General features: G+C 43.2%; 1 protein-coding gene across 1 annotated transcript in view; it reads right to left on the bottom strand.

Annotated features, from left to right (window-relative positions):
• Nucleotides 1-1,779: 1,779 nt before the first annotated feature.
• LOC120028461 (kin of IRRE-like protein 3) overlaps nt 1,780-20,811 on the bottom strand; it is a 71,665-nt gene continuing 52,633 nt past the window's right edge. Inside the window, exons 7-15 of the mRNA XM_038973671.1 lie at nt 18,924-19,072; nt 18,629-18,756; nt 17,894-18,020; nt 13,454-13,554; nt 12,266-12,476; nt 8,278-8,409; nt 5,888-5,997; nt 5,064-5,150; nt 1,780-2,256 (exon numbers count right to left, since the gene is read on the bottom strand). Of these exons, the coding sequence (XP_038829599.1) occupies nt 1,780-2,256; nt 5,064-5,150; nt 5,888-5,997; nt 8,278-8,409; nt 12,266-12,476; nt 13,454-13,554; nt 17,894-18,020; nt 18,629-18,756; nt 18,924-19,072 (1,522 nt within the window). The remainder of the gene's footprint in view (nt 2,257-5,063; nt 5,151-5,887; nt 5,998-8,277; nt 8,410-12,265; nt 12,477-13,453; nt 13,555-17,893; nt 18,021-18,628; nt 18,757-18,923; nt 19,073-20,811) is intronic.

Here is a 20,811-nt window from a genome sequence, read left to right on the forward strand (position 1 = left end):
CAAAATGATGTACTGTATATTTTAGTCATTATCACCAACACAACCACATTGATTATCTCATCCAATATAGTGTGCTGTACTGGATTAACATTATCGTGGTTGGTCTTGTCTGGTGTTAAAGTACTTGTCCTGTACGTGACATGCCCTGTGTTTCATGTGACCATGTCACCCTCCACAGCAGGCTAGCTAGCAGAGAGGAGGCATTGTGGATCTACCAAGTACTTTTGTATTTATCAGTGATGTTGTTTGTTTTTGTCTTTCCCTCATCTCTCGACTAAAGTGACAAGAATGGTAATGGTGAAAAAAGTGAAATTCCATATCTGGCATGAACAATACGCTCACTTAAAACAGTCAGCGTATATACAGTAGTCTCACAACAGCCAAATGAACAAAATACAGGAAATAAAAATAAAAATGTACATAATATATTCCTATCCATTTCCATCAATGAGCAGCTAGATCACAGTAGGTATACAGTCTGGATTGACTGAGTTCCAGTGTTAACATAGTATTGGGAAAGTCACATGATGATGAGAAGCTCTGTTACAGTACACAGTGTTTACATTTGGTTCCGCAGGCAGCATCCTATCCTGTGGACATGGCTGATGATCTAAAGCATATGGTATGAGAGACTTCACATTACATGGGTAGGGCACACATTATAGTCAGGCAGCTATGCTCTCCTCCATTTGAGCTGGCATGGTGCCAACATGTTGACTGAGTAACCAATCCCCTTCTTTAAATTAGAACATATCCCGTTCAGCTTCTGAATGCAAAAGTTTATCTCCTGAAATATCTCTGGGCATTTCAAATAGTCCCACTCAAGGCAAGACAAAAACAAAGGGAAAAACTCTATACCAAGACCTCAAAACAAGTGAACTCAAACAGCCAAATAAAAATAAAGAATGCTGAATAAAAGATGCATAATGTACACTGATATTATTCCTTTATCTCAGAGTGGCAAACTGTGAAACGACGACCCAGGCTTTCCGGTTGAGATCACGGGCCTCCTTATCTGCAGAGTTCTGAGAGCTGGGAGCCCGGGGAAAAGACTGGCGTCGGTTAATTGTTTGGCAAGTCTGGGCAAATTTGGAGAGTTTTACTCCACCCACACACGGGATGAAGTTGAATCAGCCAAGCTTAACATACACACTGTATGAGCGGATGCTGGGGGGAGAGAGGGGATAAGAGAAAATAAAAGCTTTGACCATTAATACACATTCACAGTTGTGCTTAGAACAACAAGAGAGCAGCAGAATATTGGCTTACACGTACCAAGTGATGGGTTACTTTTGCCACCCATAAGAGAGTGGTCTCGCTTTGTTTGAAAGAGAACTTGCTGTAGACCAAGACTCCTAGCCCCCAGCCCCAGTGATTGGTTATTTTGCTGTCTTATATGGGATTCTATTTCCACTGAAATCAGTGCAGCAACCACCTCCACACTTGAGTTGTGTCCATGTTGGCAAAATACCTCTCTATGGCGCAGCTACTGTATGTTTATGGGTTAGTGGAAAACTGGGCAACAGGAGGTGGTTTCTGATGAGCTTAGGATGAGATGTGGGGGGGGGGGGGTGCAAGACTTCTTGATCCACTGGTTGGAACACAGAGAAGTCTGAACAAGTCCAATGTGAGTTAAAGCCACCTATTTCAAGGCTTCCCACGAACACATCATGTGCTTTGAAACGTAGGTCCCTTCTCTGTCTCAGGAAGCTGTGTTTGCCATAGTCCCAACCCATGGCTAGATGCCCCAGGACAGGCAGGCCTTCTCTGACTTTCAGGTCAGACGTGGGTCTGCATGCGCTTCTGGAGGGGCCGTGTGAGGTCTGAGTTCTGGGAGGAGGACTGGGAGTAGTGGGATGAAGAGGAGGCGGAGGCGGAGGCCTTGCTGTCCTTGTCGAACTGCACGTAGCCGTCCTGCTTGCTGTAGCTGCTGACGCTGCTGTCGCACTGCGTGTCGATGAAGGAACTGGAGTCGCTGAGTGATCCTCTCTGGAACTCCCTCTCACACAGCTCGATGGAGCTGCTGCCCATGCCCAGCACGAAGCGCTGGCTGTAGTCGTACAGGCGGTTTGGCCCTGCACCTAGGGTGGAGTAGATGTTGGTGAAGGACATGCCCGTGGGTACCCGCTGCTTGCCCCCGGTGGTGGCAGCGGTGGGATTCCGCATCTCTGTAGTCTGGTTACCTTTAAGGGTGATAGTGGGGGTGGAGTGGTGCTCCTTGAAGGTGTTGACACTGTAGTATCCGTTGGTGGGGTCCTTAAAGAGGAAATATGGGAGAGGAGAGAAGAGGAGGGGAGAGTATTTAAATAGTTTTATCATTGTCAAGTTTGAAAAATGACCCGACTGGGTATGCCTTGTTGGCAATGTACAATAGATGACAAAAACTACTTTTCTTAGTGAGGAAAATGTCTGAAAAGCAGAACATCTCTGGAGGGAAACATAGAAAATTAAGTCATCCCATCATTTATGTGTATTTATTCTTCTCAAAGCTTAACCAGTGTCAAGGTCAAACTGGTTTTAATTACCATTCAAATTGGCAAATAAATAAGGATTCTTTTTTAGCTAAAGCTTAAAATTATGATTTAGTCTTCTTCTGCATAAACCTCTACAATCATGTTACTTGCTAATTAACAAGCCTTGATGATTCATAGTTTGGCATCCAACTAGTCCTCCCAAAGTTCACTAATTCCCCAGTTTTAATTGGGCCCAAAATGGTTTGTGAAAACAAAGTCCTGAATTTGATATGTGCAAAATAAATGACTTGTGTGGAGCCATGGCTGCCGTGCCGAGGTTGCTGTTGTCACAGCTCCTGGCTCTTGCCTCTGTGATTGCTGTTGCTAAGAATCAGGTGTGACAAGGCTGTGAGAATGAACGTGAATGTCAAGACCAATGAGCACAATGCCGCCATTGCTGCAGTGCCGAGGTTGCTGTTGTCACACAGCTCCTGGCTCCTGCCTTGACGATGCTGTTGCTAAGAAGCAGCCGGGACAAGGCTGTGAGAATTAACGTAAATGTCAAGCCCAACGAGAACAATACTGGATCCCAGAGGAGCCATTCTAATCATGGGCAAATGACACAACTATGACAACCTTAAAAAATCCTCGTCATTGTCAGCCTTTGTGTTCCCTTATCTGGTGTCTGGTCCCTGGTGATCTCCTTCCATACACAGACTCATCAGTGTGGATCAAAAGAGCCAAGGCCAATGGAAACAGGTATACAGACAGAACACCAGATGAATACTCTCGGGTACTAGGGAAACAATCATATGTACAATGGCATAAATAAACCGGACCACAATTTTGTTTTCAGCTCCTGATTGGCTTTGGCGTTCTGTGTGCTGAGTTTGAATTGGCCATCGTTCATAGTGAGTTGCTTGTTCCATAGTCTAATGATATTATCTGTGCGTCTTGTTTGAAGGAGGTTTTTATTTCAATATTTATTTCTTTATAAGTATAATGCCATATCTCCCACACTGTAGATGTGCATAAATAGTGAGGTAATGGTGCTGTTAGCACAGTGCTTGTCTATTTGAGGAATTTGCATATCTGAGAACCAAGGGGCCTCTTGTTAAAAGATCCCATACTGACTCTTTGCCTGTCTGTTTTAACTATAGCTTCCTCAGCTGCCTTATAGTCCACTCCAAGTGAGAGTGTTTATGTTGAAATAACAAGAATTGGTGTCATATGTGAGAAGGATCTGGAACAAAAGCAGTGCGGGGAATCCCTTTCTATTCATAGGCTTACTGCTCTCCTCATTATCAACATAGAAAGGTGCAGGATATCCACCTTTATATTATACAGTGGGATCATTGTTTAATATTGTCACGACTTCTGCCGAAGTCGTTGCCTCTCCTTGTTCGGGCGGTGTTCGGCGGTCGACGTCACCGGTCTTCTAGCCATCATTGATCCATTTTTCATTTTTCCATTGGTTTTGTCTTGTCTTCTCGCACACCTGTTTCCAATCCCATCCATTACATGTTGTGTATTTAACCCTCTGTTTCTCCTCATGTCTTTGTCAGAGATTGTTTCTTGTTAGTGTTGTTTTTTATGTGTATAGGTGCGTGACGGGTCTTCGTACCCATATTTGTTTATGTTCGTTTCTTATTAGTGTTATGGAGCATGTACTTGGACATTCATTAAAAGACTCCCTTTTACACTCCGTTTGACTCTCCTGCGCCTGACTTCCCTGCCACCTATACACACGACTCTGACAAATATTCGTAACTTGTGCAGTAAGTCCAGACAGGTATAGTGCGCAGGATATTGAGATTGTTATAGTGCTATTAACTTACAGTAATATACCTTTTGTCAGAGTGTTGGCAATTTAAAAGCATCTCCCTTCCGAGGCACAGACTCACCAAGTCCTCCAAACTGTATCTAAAGCATCAGTAATGGGGCTTCTCTGGCATAACAAGTATTGTTGATTGAGCATACTGAAATTCTAGCACACTAACCTTCCTCTTAATTTGTGTCACATTAAGAGCTCTTTCATTACAGTGAAAATATGAGGAAGGCAATCATCACAATGAATGATACATTATTGGTTTTGGTTGAATATAATGCCTCTGGAAATTTGTTTCCACTTTTTAAGTGATTTGAATGCAGAAATGGTGAACTCTCATTACAAAAGTGTAACACTGATTCTGCTTTGCCGAAGTGTGACTAATGAATATTACAATGCATCATACGATTCTCTATCTGGTGAAGTTTACAAACGTAATTTTGCCATACACATACAGTACGTACTTTTAGTATGGTTTGCTTTCTAAGTCATTGGTAGCTGGTAGTGTGAGTGTATTCTGCATTCTACAGCATGGCTCCTTCACTTTGAACCTCCAGAGCCAGACACATCCTGATTCCATATACTGTACACCACCTTTGATGACCACCTAATTAATCAAATTAAACCTTAATTTGATACATTTGACTCCTGGTCTTATCCTCTCCAAAGCCAAGGTGGACGGAAAAAAGGTCCTGAGTTGAAGATCAATCTGATCCCACTTTCTCCTTCTCTATCTCTATCTCCTTCTGTCCTCCCTCCATCCTCCATGCTCCTGGACCTACCTTGATATGCTGATACTCTTTCTCATCCTCTTGCAGCACCTCTAGTTGCTTCAGCACTGACTCCTGCTGGAACTCCCCACGTTCTACCTGCACATAGGCAAGGCACAGAAATATGAAAAGAAGTGTTGAGCTCCCAGCTTCTTTGGTGTCTTTGACGTTATCAAAACAGTCAGAATACAGGAATTTCCCTTCTGAAAAATTCTGTAATAATATTCAGACACATTTCGACTTCAGTCGGGGCAAGTAACTATAAATAATGTATCCATGAATCTCATTAGAGAAATGCCGATATGTAAGGTATCACATGCAGACACCCGTGAAGTGTTACAGAGCACAATATTATCAAAGGTCCCTTGCTGAAACCATAGCCCTGCCCCTTTGCCATTTCAAAGGTCCCTTGCTGAAACCATAGCCCTGCCCCTTTGCCATTTCAAAGTTCTTATGGAATTCCCAAAAATGAGGCAGGGTTTTTTAATAGGCATAGAGAGGGCACAAATAAAACTGCCTGCGACCCCATACAAGTTTCAACATCTCAATAGCTACGCCTTACAGCGGCGTTTTCCCTCAGGGAGAAAGAATGTGGGCCTGTCCTCTAATAATAGGCCAACACAGTGCCTTGATCACCGTGTATACATCTACACACCTCAGTCCTGTTCCATTATTCAGCAGGTTGCTTTTGTGCCCTAGAACAGTGCTATTAATGCTATCCTAGAGTTAATTAAGATTCATTATCGGTGAGTATGAAGAGGGCTGGAGGGATTAGAGTTTTCTGTTGTTTTCACGTTGGGTACAGGTGGAAATGGTGGCAGGACACTCACACTCACCATCAGTTGCTTCATGGCGGTGTGCTCCTCGTTTTCCCGGGCCACGTTGTGGTCTTTGTGGACAATCTCTACTCGGATGTCATTCTTGGCCGACACCACCCCTTTTAGATCTGATGGAAACAACAATAAATTACAGCTCAAGATCCTAAGAAAAACAATATTCACAAAGACATTGCACTTCCCCCAAAAATCTTCAATACATTGGACTTCAAATTCCCTTGACATGGCTTTGAGAGTAGAGTCACTTTCTCCATCAATACAGAGCAAGAGATGCAATTTATTGTGTTTTGTTGTCAAGATAAGATCATTTTCTGCGTACAGTACATAACAGTTGAAGTAGGAAGTTTACATACACTTAGGTTGGTGTCATTAGAACTCTTTTTTCAATCACTCCACACATTTCTTTTGAACAAACTATAGTTTTGGCAAGTCTACTTTGGACATCTACTTTGTGCATGACACAAGTAACTTTTCCAACAATTGTTTAGAGGCAGATTATTTCTGTCTGTATCACAATTCCAGTGGGTCAGAAGTTAACATACACTAAGTTGACTGTTCCTTTAAACAGCTTAGAAAATTCTAGAAAATGATGTCTTGGCTTTAGAAGCTTCTGATAGGCTAATTGACATAATTTGAGTCAATTGGAGGTGTACCTGTGGATGTATTTCAAGGCATACCTTCAAACTCAGTGCCTCTTTGCTTGACATCATGGGAAAATCAAAAGAAATCAGCCAAGACCTCAGAAAAAAAATTCTGGTTCATCCTTGGGAGCATTTTCCAAATGCCTGAAGGTACCACGTTCATCTCTACAAACAATAGTACGCAAGTGTAAACACCATGGGACCACGCAGTCGTCATACCGCTCAGGAAGGAGACGCGTTCTGTCTCCTAGAGATGAATGTACTTTGGTGCAAAAAATGCAAATCAATCACAGAACAACAGCAAAGGACCTTGTGAAGATGCTGGAGGAAACAGGTACAAAATTATCTATATCCACAGTAAAACGAGTCCTATATCGCCATAACCTGAAAGGCTGCTCAGCAAGGAAGAAGCCACTGCTCCAAAACCGCCATAAAAAAGCCAGACTACGGTTTGCAACTGCACATGGGGACAAAGATCGTACTTTTTGGAGAAATGTCCTCTGGTCTGATGAAACAAAAATAGAACTGTTTGGCCATAATGACCATCGTTATGTTTGGAGGAAAAAGGGGAAGCTTGCAAGCTGAAGAACTACATCCCAACCGTGAAGCATGGGGGTGGCAGCATCATGTTGTGGGGGTGCTTTGTTGCAGGAGGGACTGGTGCACTTCACAAATAGATGGCATCATGAGGTAGGAAAATTATGTGGATATATTGAAGCAACATCTCAAGACATCAGACAGGAAGTTAAAGCTTGGTCGCAAATGGGTCTTCCAAATGGACAATGACCCAAAGCATATTTGCCAAGTTGTGGCAAAAGGACAACAAAGTCAAGGTATTGGAGTGGCCATCACAAAGCCCTGACCTCCATCCTACAGAAAATCCAACTGAAAGGGCGTGTGAAAGCAAGGATCCTACAAACCTGACTCAGTTACATCAGCTCTGTCAGGAGGAATGGGCCAAAATTCACCCAACTTATTGTGGGAAGCTTGTGCAAGGCTACCTGAAACATTTGACCCAAGTTAATCAATTTAAAGACAATAACCTGAATTAGTATTTGGTATCATGTAAACTTCTGACCCACTGGGAATGTGATGAAAGAAATAAACGCTGAAATAAATCATTCTCTCTACTATTATTCTGACATTTCACATTCTTAAAATAAAGTGGTGATCCTAACTGACCTAATACAGGGAATTTTTGCTGGGATTAAATGTCAGGAATTGTGAAAACTGAGTTTAAATGTATTTGGCTAAGGTGTATGTAAACTTCCGACTTCAAATGTCAGCACATCTGAAACTGGCCTGACGGTGGCTCAGTTTGGACAATGCAGTTCATACTGTCGTATAACAAAGTCTTACTTTCTGTCTTAATTTTGCTTGCAAGCTCTCTCTGGTGAGCACAGATGGAGACGGGTAGTGAGGGCATAACCAGGTGCGCTTCCTCTGTGGTATACAACAACAACATGCTGAACGCTAGTAAAAGGTCCCACACAGGGACTCGCACGCAGCAGCACATTTTTAGCAAAGCGCAATGGCTGACTGTTTCTAACCTGAGGCACTGTTAGCGATGGAGTTTTGATTTGAATATGAGAAAGGATGGAAGTAACTGTAGCCAGCAATTAATAGTGTGGTAAGTTATACTGCTCAATTATGAGACATGAGCCCTCACACCCTGTCTATCTCTTGCTGAGGACCATGCCTCGTTTAGCTTTGGCATGCATTGGGTGACACAGGTACAGTGATACGTACTTCTCTGAGAGCGGGTACAACAGAACGCTCCGATGGTTCCCATGAGGACGATGAAAGCCACTAAGGCCCCGACTGCCACCCCTATGATGACCGCCAACGGGAGAGACTCTGTGGATGACAAAACATTCCCTTCTACAATAACACATTGCAAATACAATCAGTACACTACACACATATAAAGTATACATAAATACAAACATGTAAAATGAGGACCAAAGTACAAACAATTCCAATGTAAAATAATAGAGGCATTACTTAGTTTTACAAATACACACATCTCCATAACATATTAAACATAAATATTTCCCCAAATGTTTTGGTGGCCAACATAAGAAATATCTATATATATATATACAGTGGGGCACCAATTGTGCAAGTTCTCCCACTTAAAAAGATGAGAGAGGCCTGTAATTTTCATCATAGGTACACTTCAACTATGACAGACAAAATGAGAAAAAAAAATCCAGAAAATCCCATTGTAGGATTTTTAATGAATTTATTTGCAAATTATGGTGGAAAATAAGTATTTGGTCACCTACAAACAAGCAAGATTTCTGGCTCTCACAGACCTGTAACTTCTTCTTTAAGAGGCTCCTCTGTCCTCCACTCGTAACCTGTATTAATGGCACCTGTTTGAACTTGTTATCAGTATAAAAGACACCTGTCCACAACCTCAAACAGTCACACTCCAAACTCCACTATGGCCAAGACCAAAGAGCTGTCAAAGGACACCAGAAACAAAATTGTAGACCTGCACCAGGCTGGGAAGACTGAATCTGCAATAGGTAAGCAGCTTGGTTTGAAGAAATCAACTGTGGGAGCAATTATTAGGAAATGGAAGACATACAAGACCACTGATAATCTCCCTCGATCTGGGGCTCCACGCAAGATCTCACCCCGTGGGGTCAAAGTGATCACAATGGTGAGCAAAAATCTCAGAACCAAACGGGGGGACCTAGTGAATGACCTGCAGAGAGCTGGGACCAAAGTAACAAAGCCTACCATCAGTAACACACTACGCCGCCAGGGACTCAAATCCTGCAGTGCCAGACGTGTCCCCCTGCTTAAGCCAGTACATGTCCAGGCCCGTCTGAAGTTTGCTAGAGAGCATGTGGATGATCCAGAAGAAGATTGGGAGAATGTCATATGGTCAGATGAAACCAAAATATAACTTTTTGGTAAAAAATCAACTCGTCGTGTTTGGAGGACAAAGAATGCTGAGTTGCATCCAAAGAACACCATACCTACTGTGAAGCATGGGGGTGGAAACATCATGCTTTGGGGCTGTTTTTCTGCAAAGGGACCAGGACGACTGATCCGTGTAAAGGAAAGAATGAATGGGGCCATGTATCGTGAGATTTGAGTGAAAACCAGCTTCCATCAGCAAGGGCATTGAAGATGAAATGTGGCTGGGTCTTTCAGCATGACAATGATCCCAAACACACCGCCCGGGCAACGAAGGAGTGGCTTCGTAAGAAGCATTTCAAGGTCCTGGAGTGGCCTAGCCAGTCTCCAGATCTCAACCCCATAGAAAATCTTTGGAGGGAGTTGAAAGTCCGTGTTGCCCAGCAACAGCCCCAAAACATCACTGCTCTAGAGGAGATCTGCATGCAGGAATGGGCCAAAATACCAGCAACAGTGTGTGAAAACCTTGTGAAGACTTACAGAAAACGTTTGACCTCTGTCATTGCCAACAAAGGGTATATAACAAAGTATTGAGATAAACTTTTGTTATTGACCAAATACTTATTTTCCACCATAATTTGCAAATAAATTCATTAAAAATCCTACAATGTGATTTTCTGGATTTTTTTTCTCATTTTGTCTGTCATAGTTGAAGTGTACCTATGATGAAAATTACAGGCCTCTCTCATCTTTTTAAGTGGGAGAACTTGCACAATTGGTGGCTGACTAAATACTTTTTTGCCCCACTGTATATGTATAAATACATTTTAACATACACTACATGACCAAAAGTATGTGGACACCCGCTCATCAAACATCTCATTCCAAAATCATGGGGATTAATATGGAGTTGGTCCCCCTTTTGCTACTATAACAGCCTCCACTCTTCTTGGAAGGCTTTTCATTAGATGTTGGAACATTTCTGCTGGGATTTGCTTCCATTCAGCCACAAGAGCATGAGTGAGGTCAGGCACTGATCTTAGGCGATTAGGTCTGGCTCGCATGCGGCATTCCAATTCATCCCAAAGGTGTTCGATGGAGTTTAGGTCAGGGCTCTGTGCAGGCCAGTCAAGTTCTTCCACACCGATCTCGACAAACCATTTCTTTATGGACCTCGCTTTGTGCACGGGGGCTTTATCATGCTGAAACAGGAAAGGGCCATCTCTAAACTGTTGCCACAAAGTTGGAAGCACATGCTGTAGTGTTAAGATTTCCTTTCACTGGAAGTACGGGGTCTAGCCCGGACCATGAAAAACAGCTCCAGACCATTATTCCAAACCTAGATTTGTCCGTCGGACTGCCAGATGGTGAAGCGGGATTCACTCCAGAGAACACGTTTCCACTGCTCCAGAGTCCAATGGCAGTGAGCTTTACACCACTCCAGCCGACGCTTGGCATTGTGCATGGCAATCTTAGGCTTGTGTGTGACTGCTCAGCCATGGAAACCCAGTTAATTAAGCCAAATCCACAATTTTGAAAGGGTGTCCACATACTTTTGTATATATGGTGTATTTCTTATTACAGTGCTGATTCCTTCCATTCAAATTTAATATATCCTCATTTACAGAGTGTTTTTTATTTTTATTGAGTTGTTAAATAGCAACAGGGCTGTGCGTTGAATCAGCCTAATCCTTTAAGGGATACTTTGAGATTTTGGCAATGAAGCCCTTTATCTTGTTCCCCAGAGTCAGATTAACTTGTGGATATCATCCTTGTCTCTGCATGCAGTTTGAAGGAAGTAGCGCAATTACTTAATTGGCGTTAACGCAATGACTGGAAATCTATGGGAACAGCTAGCATGCTCCTGTAGACGTTCAGTCATTTCGCTGATGCTACAGTAGTTAGCATTGGCTTGCTTCATACTTCCTTCATACTGGACAGAGACATTACAATGGTATGTACCAGTTCATCTGACTCTGGGTAAGTACAGTAGATGAAGGGCTTCTATTGCAAACATCTTGAAGTATCTCTTTAAAGTATCTATGAGTGGCCTGATTCCAACCCACCTCCATGAATTACCTCCCTGCACTTTAAACAAATGCAACAGAACAGAGTGGCTTTTCCCCAGCATTAACGTCTATTTAATGCCTTCATTAATCAATGTCCCTGTCAAATAAGCCAGCAATACATGATCATTTATGGAGAGTGAATACAAACAAATCTTCACCATTGAAAAGACAGAGCAACACGTCCAACTATGAAACCCAGCCAGACAATTAAAGGCTTTTACTAACCGCACTTGAGTTGTACTTTATCTCAACTAGCTAATTAATTAGCTACAGATTAATCACAGTGTCATTGAATATACAAAATGAATGTAGTAACTACAAATGCATTGGCTGGTTATTTCATATCTGTCTGATTTCAACAGTCTGGGTCATCCTATTGTCCTAAAGCGAAATAATGTGAAGTGCTGATAAACCAGACACAACAAAAATGTCCCACACAAACGAGATGGGTGTTGTCAACGCCTAAAACTGAATAGTGCATGCAGGTTTCATTGTGATTTGTGAAAATGATAATGGTTGGTTGAACAGTTGTAAACCCATCAAATCCATTGACGTTCATACTCTCATGTTCGTTTACACACACACACACACACACACACACACACACACACACACACACACACACACACACACACACACACACACACACACACACACACACACACACACACACACACACACACACACACACACACACACCACACACTCCACACACCATATCACTACTCTATTTGTCTCTACACTCCACTAGAACCACGGCCACCACAGTAATGTAGAGGTGGAACCTGTCAAACCTTGGCTCCCACCTTGTTCCTTGAGGCGGATGATCTCCGTGTCAGACCCAAAGCTGTTCCAGGCTGTGCAGTTGTAGATGGTCTGGAAGTCTGCAGGGACGATGTTACTCATGGTCAGAGTAGAGATGACCCCTTCCTCGGTGCTGACCGTCTCCACTGTGTAACGGCCAGACGTCCCTGACTCCAGCACTGTCTCCTTCCATGACCAGGCCTGTAAGGGAATCACAAATTAAACATGAGGGGGGGGAGGACTTCCCTGTACTGTTCTAATTGACAACAATTGATGGCAGACAAAGAGGATAAATTGCAAGCACTATTCTGGTTGTTAAATCATATTTATAAGCATGAAGGCAAAATTACTTTCACATTTATCCTTGATTAATATACCTCTTTAGACCCTCCCATCAAATCAACATCATATTAATTATGCAGCAAATTGATGGCCATCATCAATACACAAAACACTAATTAGTATATTGCAATTATGCAAAAACATACACACTCACATGTAAACTCACATGTGTACACACTCGCACATGCGCACACACACACACACGCGCACACACACACACATGCACACACACACAGTTAACGGAACAAGAGAGGGCTCTGAGAGTAAGCTGTTTATCTAAGGGCCATAAATCTTAATGGGATCTGTGCTAACAGAGCATCAGCATGCAATAAATGAGAAATTAAGGGTCTAAGCTTGCCATGCTTCATGCCTTCTTATTCATACAACAATAAACGGTTAGAATACTGGTATATTCATTAAACTGATATCTTTCTCAAATCAAATTCAAATCAAATTTTATTGGTCACATACGCATGATTAGCAGATGTTATTGCGGGTGTAGTGGAATGCTTGTGCTTATAGCTACACCCGCAATAACATCTGCCAATCACGTGTATGTGACCAATACATTTTATTTGAATTTGATTGGTTTTGAATTGAGAAAGATATCAGTTTAATGAATATAATAGTATTCTAACCGTTTATTTTTGTATGAACACAACTTCTCAGTTGTATTGCATGTGTTCTTAGATGGTTTAATCAAATGCTAATAACGCAAGAGGCACGTTGTCAGGGCACCATGGCTGTAATGCAACCCATACACCATGCAATGCTGTGGCCAGTAGAGATAAGTAGAAGAGTTACATTTTGAAGGAAGTGGTGTTGGTGATACTCACAATGCGGTCTGGAGGTGGAGTGCTCCGGATGAAGCACTTGATCTCTCCCTTCTCCCCGTGGAGAGCCTGATGTGTCTGGGTACTGGAGATGGTGGGTGGGCCTGTGGAGAGGGCACAAAGGAGAACATACCAACACTGTACCATGAAGGCCAATCACAAACCCACACATTACCACAATCAAACACTTCCAGATTCCTTTGGGTTCATGGTCCTGAGTGGCGCAGCAGTCTAAGGCACTGCATTTCAGGGCTAGAGGTGTCACTACAGACCCTGGTTCAATTCCAGGCTGTATCACAACATTCCATTATTGGGAGTCCCATAGGGTGGCACACAATTGGCCCAGTGTTGTCTGGGTTTGGATTTGGCTGGGGTAGTCCATCATTGTAAATAAGAATTTGTTCTTAACTGACTTGACTAGTTAAATAATGGTTAAAAAATGCCATGTAATACTGATTCAATCAAGTTGTTCCGCAGTCAATTAAGCGGTATACCCCTAACAGCATTCTTTCTCACAGAAAACCCTACTTCCAATTTTCAACCGACTCGGAATGCCGGCAGTAAACAACACTTTTGGACTTCTGGCACTGAGGATTGCATTGTGGTTTGATAGGAACATCTCATCTAACCTCCACAATATCACCAAGGGCATGTTAGGGCTGTATGAAGGGCATCCATGTGGGCCCAGCCTTCATTCTGAAAAGTTGATTTATGGTGCCCTTCATTTCTCCCACTAAGATAAGGGTCATGGTGGCGAGTGGAGAGGCATTTATATGGGCGTAATCATGATGGGAGAAATGTCATTGCGGAGAGATTACACTCCTCCCTGTGTCTCTGCACATTCAATTTAGCTCTCCAGAGTCTTGCACTTTGACCCGCAGCGATGCCATCAATTGGATAACCTCCAGTCCTCCCTCACGACAACAGAGGAAGCAGTCTATCAGCTTAAACAGCCATTAAAAACATTGAAAAAAACATTTCTAGTGATTTAAGAGGTTTAGGTACAGAGTAGTGGGGAAACAACTTGATTAGTAAGAAGGTGAGCTTCCTACCAACTCCCCTCCAACCCGTTTCCATTCTCTCTGCCGATACATAATTGCAGTTTATTACCTCTCTTATTAAAAATAAATTAGCATTTTAATGAGATTCTGGCAGATGGTGTCTTGGTATGCTACTGCATGCAGGAGACTGGGAGCTAGGTTGCTGCTGCTGTGGAATGATTGCTGCAAACTAACAGCACTGCATTGAGCACTATGCCCCAACACCAATGTCTTAGTAGCCTATGGTGGACTGGCATGGGGGGTCCGGTCTGTGTGGACCTGTGCGGATTTGTCAGTGTGGTTGCATGCATAAGAATGTGTGTGCGTGGGAGTGCGTGGGTGTGTGTGGCTGGAATGGGCTCCTGTGGTAAACACACTTAGATCTATTCCTCCCGGGTTGCACAAGGCGAGCGCTGGTGACTCAGGAGAATCTGCTCTGTGGATCAGGGCTGCAAATGAGGAATATAATTAGATGGTTTTATCTCCCTGCCTCAGACTACTGGGGTGTGGTGGCTCCTCCAGAGGATAGGGAGGTGTGTGTGTGTGTGTGTGTGTGTGTGTGTGTGTGTGTGTGTGTGTGTGTGTGTGTGTGTGTGTGTGTGTGTGTGTGTGTGTGTGTGATCAGAGAGAGAGGGAGTTGGTGGGTGGTGTGAGTAGCACAACTACACTGCTCCAACTGTCAGTGGACACAGTCGATACGGTAGGAGACGTTTGTTTAGCGAGGCGGGGAGGCTATGGAGTGGGCCGCCTCACAATCTGAATCTTTGTTATCGTTTGTTCATCACCTTGTCGAGACTAGGCCTTGCATTTCCAAACAGAGTTGGAAGTATAGAGTTTTGAAAAGATGTGTCATTTTGTGCTTCCTTACAACAGCTCATTTCAAAGCACATCAGAGCTGTGTTACTGTGCTACTCTGTCACATCCATTTGAATGGCATTTCTCTGCTGAATTATTCATTTGATCTGGTTTTTTAAATGTCTGTCTTGGCACTTGGAGAAGGAATTAAATGCTAATTTATTGAGCATATAAAGACTATGTCTGGGAGAGAAAAAAATTACTTCAACAACAAGATGCCCTGTGGGAGACTAAAAGGCTCATCGGGCCACTTTCTCCATTAATGTGTTAATGTGCTCCCTCTCCCTGGGCTGCCTGACATCTGATTAGACACACAGACATACAGACAGACATATATTCACACATATACCTACTACTTTTTCCCCCCTGTGTGCGTACAATGTATCAGGATGCATTGAACATACAATCAAAAGAACAAGCATAACACAATAACTTCACTCAAACAAATATTGAAGCTCAGACTGACTGTGTGAGGATGTTAAATGAGGGTGAGCAATATGTATCCATTAGTGACTTCAACATAAACGGCCTCCCCTGCTAGCTGTTTGATTATAATTAAATTACACCAGTCCCCAGGGAAGGAGAGGATTCTCTTGTCTGTGTTTCTGCGCAGTGGGAGTCGTTGACATGCAATGGAGGAAAGAACATATTGACAAATTCTAAACACATGGATTTTAATTGTTTGGGTAAAATTGACGGGAAGCAAATAGCAAAACATCAAACACATACACACACACTCCCCCACACTGAGCATATACTCTTGAGTATTCCTCAGTCTTTCTGACACATGATCAAGGCAGACTCCCAAAATGCACGGTCATCATTCATGACTTTCTCTCATTGTCAGAGCCAAATGGATCCTATTGGATGTCAAAGACTGCAGGTTGATGAGGGCTGAGGAGGATGAAGCTTAATCTGCCATAAAGACGATAACTTCAAAAAAATCAAGCAGCAAACCGTCGGAGAGTCCTTTCCACCTGCTGCAACTTCAAAGACTCTGTTTGTACTTTGTCGGCTTGACAATCGGATTCACTGAGAGGACTTGGTAGGGTAGAAATGTGAACATTTTGACTGAAGACCCCTTCTGTGGTTTTCAGAAAGCATGGATTTAAATTATTCAAATGTAAAACAAATGATGTGGCTTTTTAAAGTCTGAGACAGATTCAGGCCGTGAGGCAAGAGAGGCAGAAGAACAGGAGAACATAACAAAATAAAAGAGAAGTCAAAGACCAATAAAGAAGTGGGTAACACTGAAGTCTACAGAGACCAAGTAAACATTTTCCGCTTTGTTATTTTTCACGATGAGTGTCCTATGAGTTCTGTTATCATATTGTCTTTATTAAAACAATGTATCTTCTCTTTGTATAGTGTTGCATACAGAAGTAATGCAATCCCCATAGATAGTTGTACATAAAAGAAAGAACACATGAAATGGAAAAATAAACTTGAACAGATATTTTGTTTACTAGTCCAGACAGTAAAAAGGATGCTGGGATGAAGCAAAACTGTTAAGATGTTAATTAGGAATGACTTTGCTCCATACTAGTGGAGCTATGATCTTGAACAGAACTAGGCGATAGATAGAAAAGGGTCTCACAGCACACACTAGTGGTTGCAATCCAATGCTGAAGGAGGCATTTTCATGCCATTCTCTTTTATGCACAGCTACTGTACAAGTTTGAAAAGAAGTAATGTTTGGTACTTGATGTATATTCAGTCCCAATCTAGCAACAACGCCACTAACGACAGACATTGTACATTTGCGTTCAAGACATCCAATATATTGTTGAGGACAATACCTCAGCTGAACATTCATCTCAACATCCTTTCTTCTATCTATCACCCCATGCAAACGGACGTGGTGAGAAAAAGTCCTTTAAAGAACGTGTCAATTCTGCCACTGAAGGCTGCTGCAACGCTAATGCGCGCTCTGTGAATACCAAGCGGTGTTAATGAAGTCATTTGTCTGAGAGTTACCGGGTCTCCCACCATTCCATTCCCCGACATTCATTAGTCAGTCACTGCCTGAAAACGCCAACCTCCCTCTCCTCAACTCCTTCAGAATCTAATCTGCATTAAAGCACATTTCCTGTCTTAAGGAACATATGGCTACATCCTGGATGTGCTAGCTATATTTATCCATCCATCCCTGTGTCTTTTTTAATAAGGACTGATGAAACATAATGGAAAATAAAGTGTAAGGAAATTAATTTTAGCGCATCTGTTACTACGCTTGCAGTTTCAATAACGCTGTGAATCTCTCTGCTGTAGTCTACTACACTGTAGCAGAGATGTCTGCAGAGTTGAATTTGAACCCTTCTTCTATTGTACATACATTGAGAGATGGCCTCACCACAAATATTTATTCAGAGCTTAAAGACCTGGACAGACTGAGGCCCAAAAGCAAACTTTCTCCTTTCACTGTATTGTTGGAGAGTCCTTGGGGTGAAGATGTGTTTTCGTGTGTAAACCAGTGACAAATTACTTTATTCTTAGCAGATGTGACCCCCAAACCTCCCAAAACATTCCTGACCTGCGTGACACTTACCGTTGACGGTGAGAGAAACCTCCTTCTCCCCGGCGCCGACTCGCGGGACCACGGCACGGCACACATATTTCCCAGCATCTTCCTGCCTCACAGCCTTGAGTGTCAGGATGTTCTCATTGCTTAGTACCTGACACACAGAGGTTAAGGGTCACTGAATTAGCAGCAAGAGGTCACCTTCACATTTGAGGCAGCACATAGCAGCCCGTGCTCCTCTTAACGACTTAAAACTCTCTTCTATTATTCAAATCCAATTTGGGACCAGGCTCATATGAGAGAAGGGCGGTTTTGATCTCCAGGCTCTGATGGTTGACGTATACGGAGTTGAGGAATGAGCCTAGCTGGCAGATCAATTGCATGCTCCTATGCTCACCTCAACACATCTCCAGCCAGGATTCAGGGATCAGGGGCACTAACGAGCCCGAACCGCTAGCTGCCTCTGGATTTTTTGATTAATGAGACTTTGAAAAAAACTGATTTAAGCTCAAAGGGCACTGCTTGGTCACATGAATCCTGAATTACCTATAGTGTTAGATATTTTAGGTTTTCAAATAGAATAATTAATGAAGTTACTGCTGTGGCCAGCATGATATGAGGGTGGTTGTGGAAAATATATCACTATAAAGTAAATGACATTGAAAGCATTGGCTAACCTGATTGTTCCAATCTATAGTGTATTGCATCTAGTCAAAACATATACAATAAATGGTGAAAGACATTGCATATGGGAATACATACCACTCCAGAGCCCCTCTTCATCCAGACGATTGTGAGGGAGGGGTTTCCCGTCCAGGCACAGTTAAACACAGCATCAGACCCCAGATCCACCTGTAAGGACTGGGGCTCTGCAGCCATGCGTGGACCAACTGCCAGAACACAGAGATTCACCCAGTCAGCATCTAATCAATACACCACCAGCAGCACAACAGAATACTCTATTTACGGTCAGATACAGAATGTCTATAATCTAAATAGGATGCATAACGTTGGCTGGACATCACCACAGAAAGAGCAACACATTAGTAGCACTCACAGTAGACGTCGACGTTGCGGCTGATGTTGGTGCTGCCCAGAGGGTTGGTGACCTCACAGGAGACAGGCTCAGTGAAGAAGGAGTGGTCCACAATGACCTCATAAGTGTCCCCAGAGACCTCCTTGATCACGTTGCCTCCTTTGGCCCACCTGTAGTAAAGGGAAATACACAGAGAGAGAGAGAGCGAGAGAGAGGAGACCTTGCATGAGAGGGGTGATCTGATAAGAAACTGTTATTTGCAACTTGCTTTGACCTTAACATTGACCTATGGTCGCCTAGTTAATGGTGGTCAGGAAATACTCTGCTGAGGGCACAGAATACCTGCAGTGGAAAGACCATTATGAAGAATGGGTTGCTTCTGATTTATTATGTTTCAGTTCTGGTCATCAGTGAGGGAGGATGGCATTTGTCTGAAGGATGGGAGGATGAGGGGAGAAGAGGGTGGGATAAAACATTAAGACCGTTTCTCTCTCTCCCTGTCAATGTCACATTGTTCTCCGAATAAATCATTCCTGTGCAGGTTGTCTGCTGGCTTCAGAATATTTTTGTGGCAGCCATTCATGCTGTGATGTCACAAGCGTCTCAGTGACTGGGGGAGCAGACAGCACGTTCTTCATTACGACGAGCGGAGCAGAACAGAGCGCAGAGTGGCTTAGACAAACTAATCACAAAATGACAAATAGGTAGAGTCCCTCCTGACACGTATGGTAGAGTCCCCCCTGACGATGCCAGCTGACCGGTACTGTACGGTAGAGTCCCCCCTGACGATGCCAGCTGACACGTACTGTATGGTAGAGTCCCCCCTGACAATGCCAGCTGACACGTAATGTATGGTAGAGTCCCCCCTGATGATGCCAGCTGACACCTACTGTATGGTAGAGTACCCCTGATGATGCCAGCTGACACGTACTGTATGGTAGAGTACCCCTGATGATGCCAGCTGACACGTACTGTATGGTAGAGTCCCCCCTGACGATGCCGGCTGACACATACTGTATGGTAGAGTCCCCCCTGACGATGCCAGCTGACACGTAGTGGTGGTAGTGTCATGACGTTGCCCTCTTTGGGTACAGCGAGCACCATCCCCCTCTCTCTGCACCATCCCCCTCTCTCTCTTCCCCTACACCAGGCTCTGTTAGGCAGGTCATACATTCCGTGAGGAGTTCTCTCCTCAGGGCCAGAGTATAAGAGAGAGTGAGTTTTCATAGAGAGAACAAAGGAACTTCTTCTTCCAAGTTCCTCACAGAACTTGAGAACTGAACAATATTCATGTTCTGGAGAATGTATAAACGGTCGGTGAAGTAGCCAGCTACGAACTGGTCCGTTTTGTACAATTTTGTGAAACTCGTGAGAGACAATACAGCCACATTACCATAACCATGTTAATACAAGAGTCTCAGTTGTGAGGCTTGCATCTAATTGTTGTATAAAATGAATGAGTAAAGATGAAACTATTTGTGAAATTATGTAATGTGATTTTAAATTGTTTAATGAAGGAAACTCCAATTCCCTTTGGAGTTGAACTAAATTATTAGCCCGCCCCATGAGCACAGACATTGATCTGGTGTCATAGGACAGCCCCTTTCTGCTCTTCCGAATATAACCCTCACCTTGGGAATTTATCTTCAGACCAGCTTACCTCGATAACCACGAGAGAGCTAAGGTTTCAGACTAGTACCTCATCACAGAGGGAGTTAAGGTTTGAGTAGATTGCTGAATCTCTTAACCATACCACATGGTTAAACTCTGAGACTATCGATACCGACAGAATAAGAACAAATCTTTGATACTAGTCTGCAACTAGGAATTCGGTACCATTGAACGCGAATATGCTGCTATTCCAGTTTCAACTGTTCTGCCTGCGGTTACGGAACCCCTACCTGTCCCA

This window comes from Salvelinus namaycush, chromosome 34 (assembly GCF_016432855.1).
Source record: "Salvelinus namaycush isolate Seneca chromosome 34, SaNama_1.0, whole genome shotgun sequence".
NCBI lineage: Eukaryota > Metazoa > Chordata > Actinopteri > Salmoniformes > Salmonidae > Salvelinus > Salvelinus namaycush.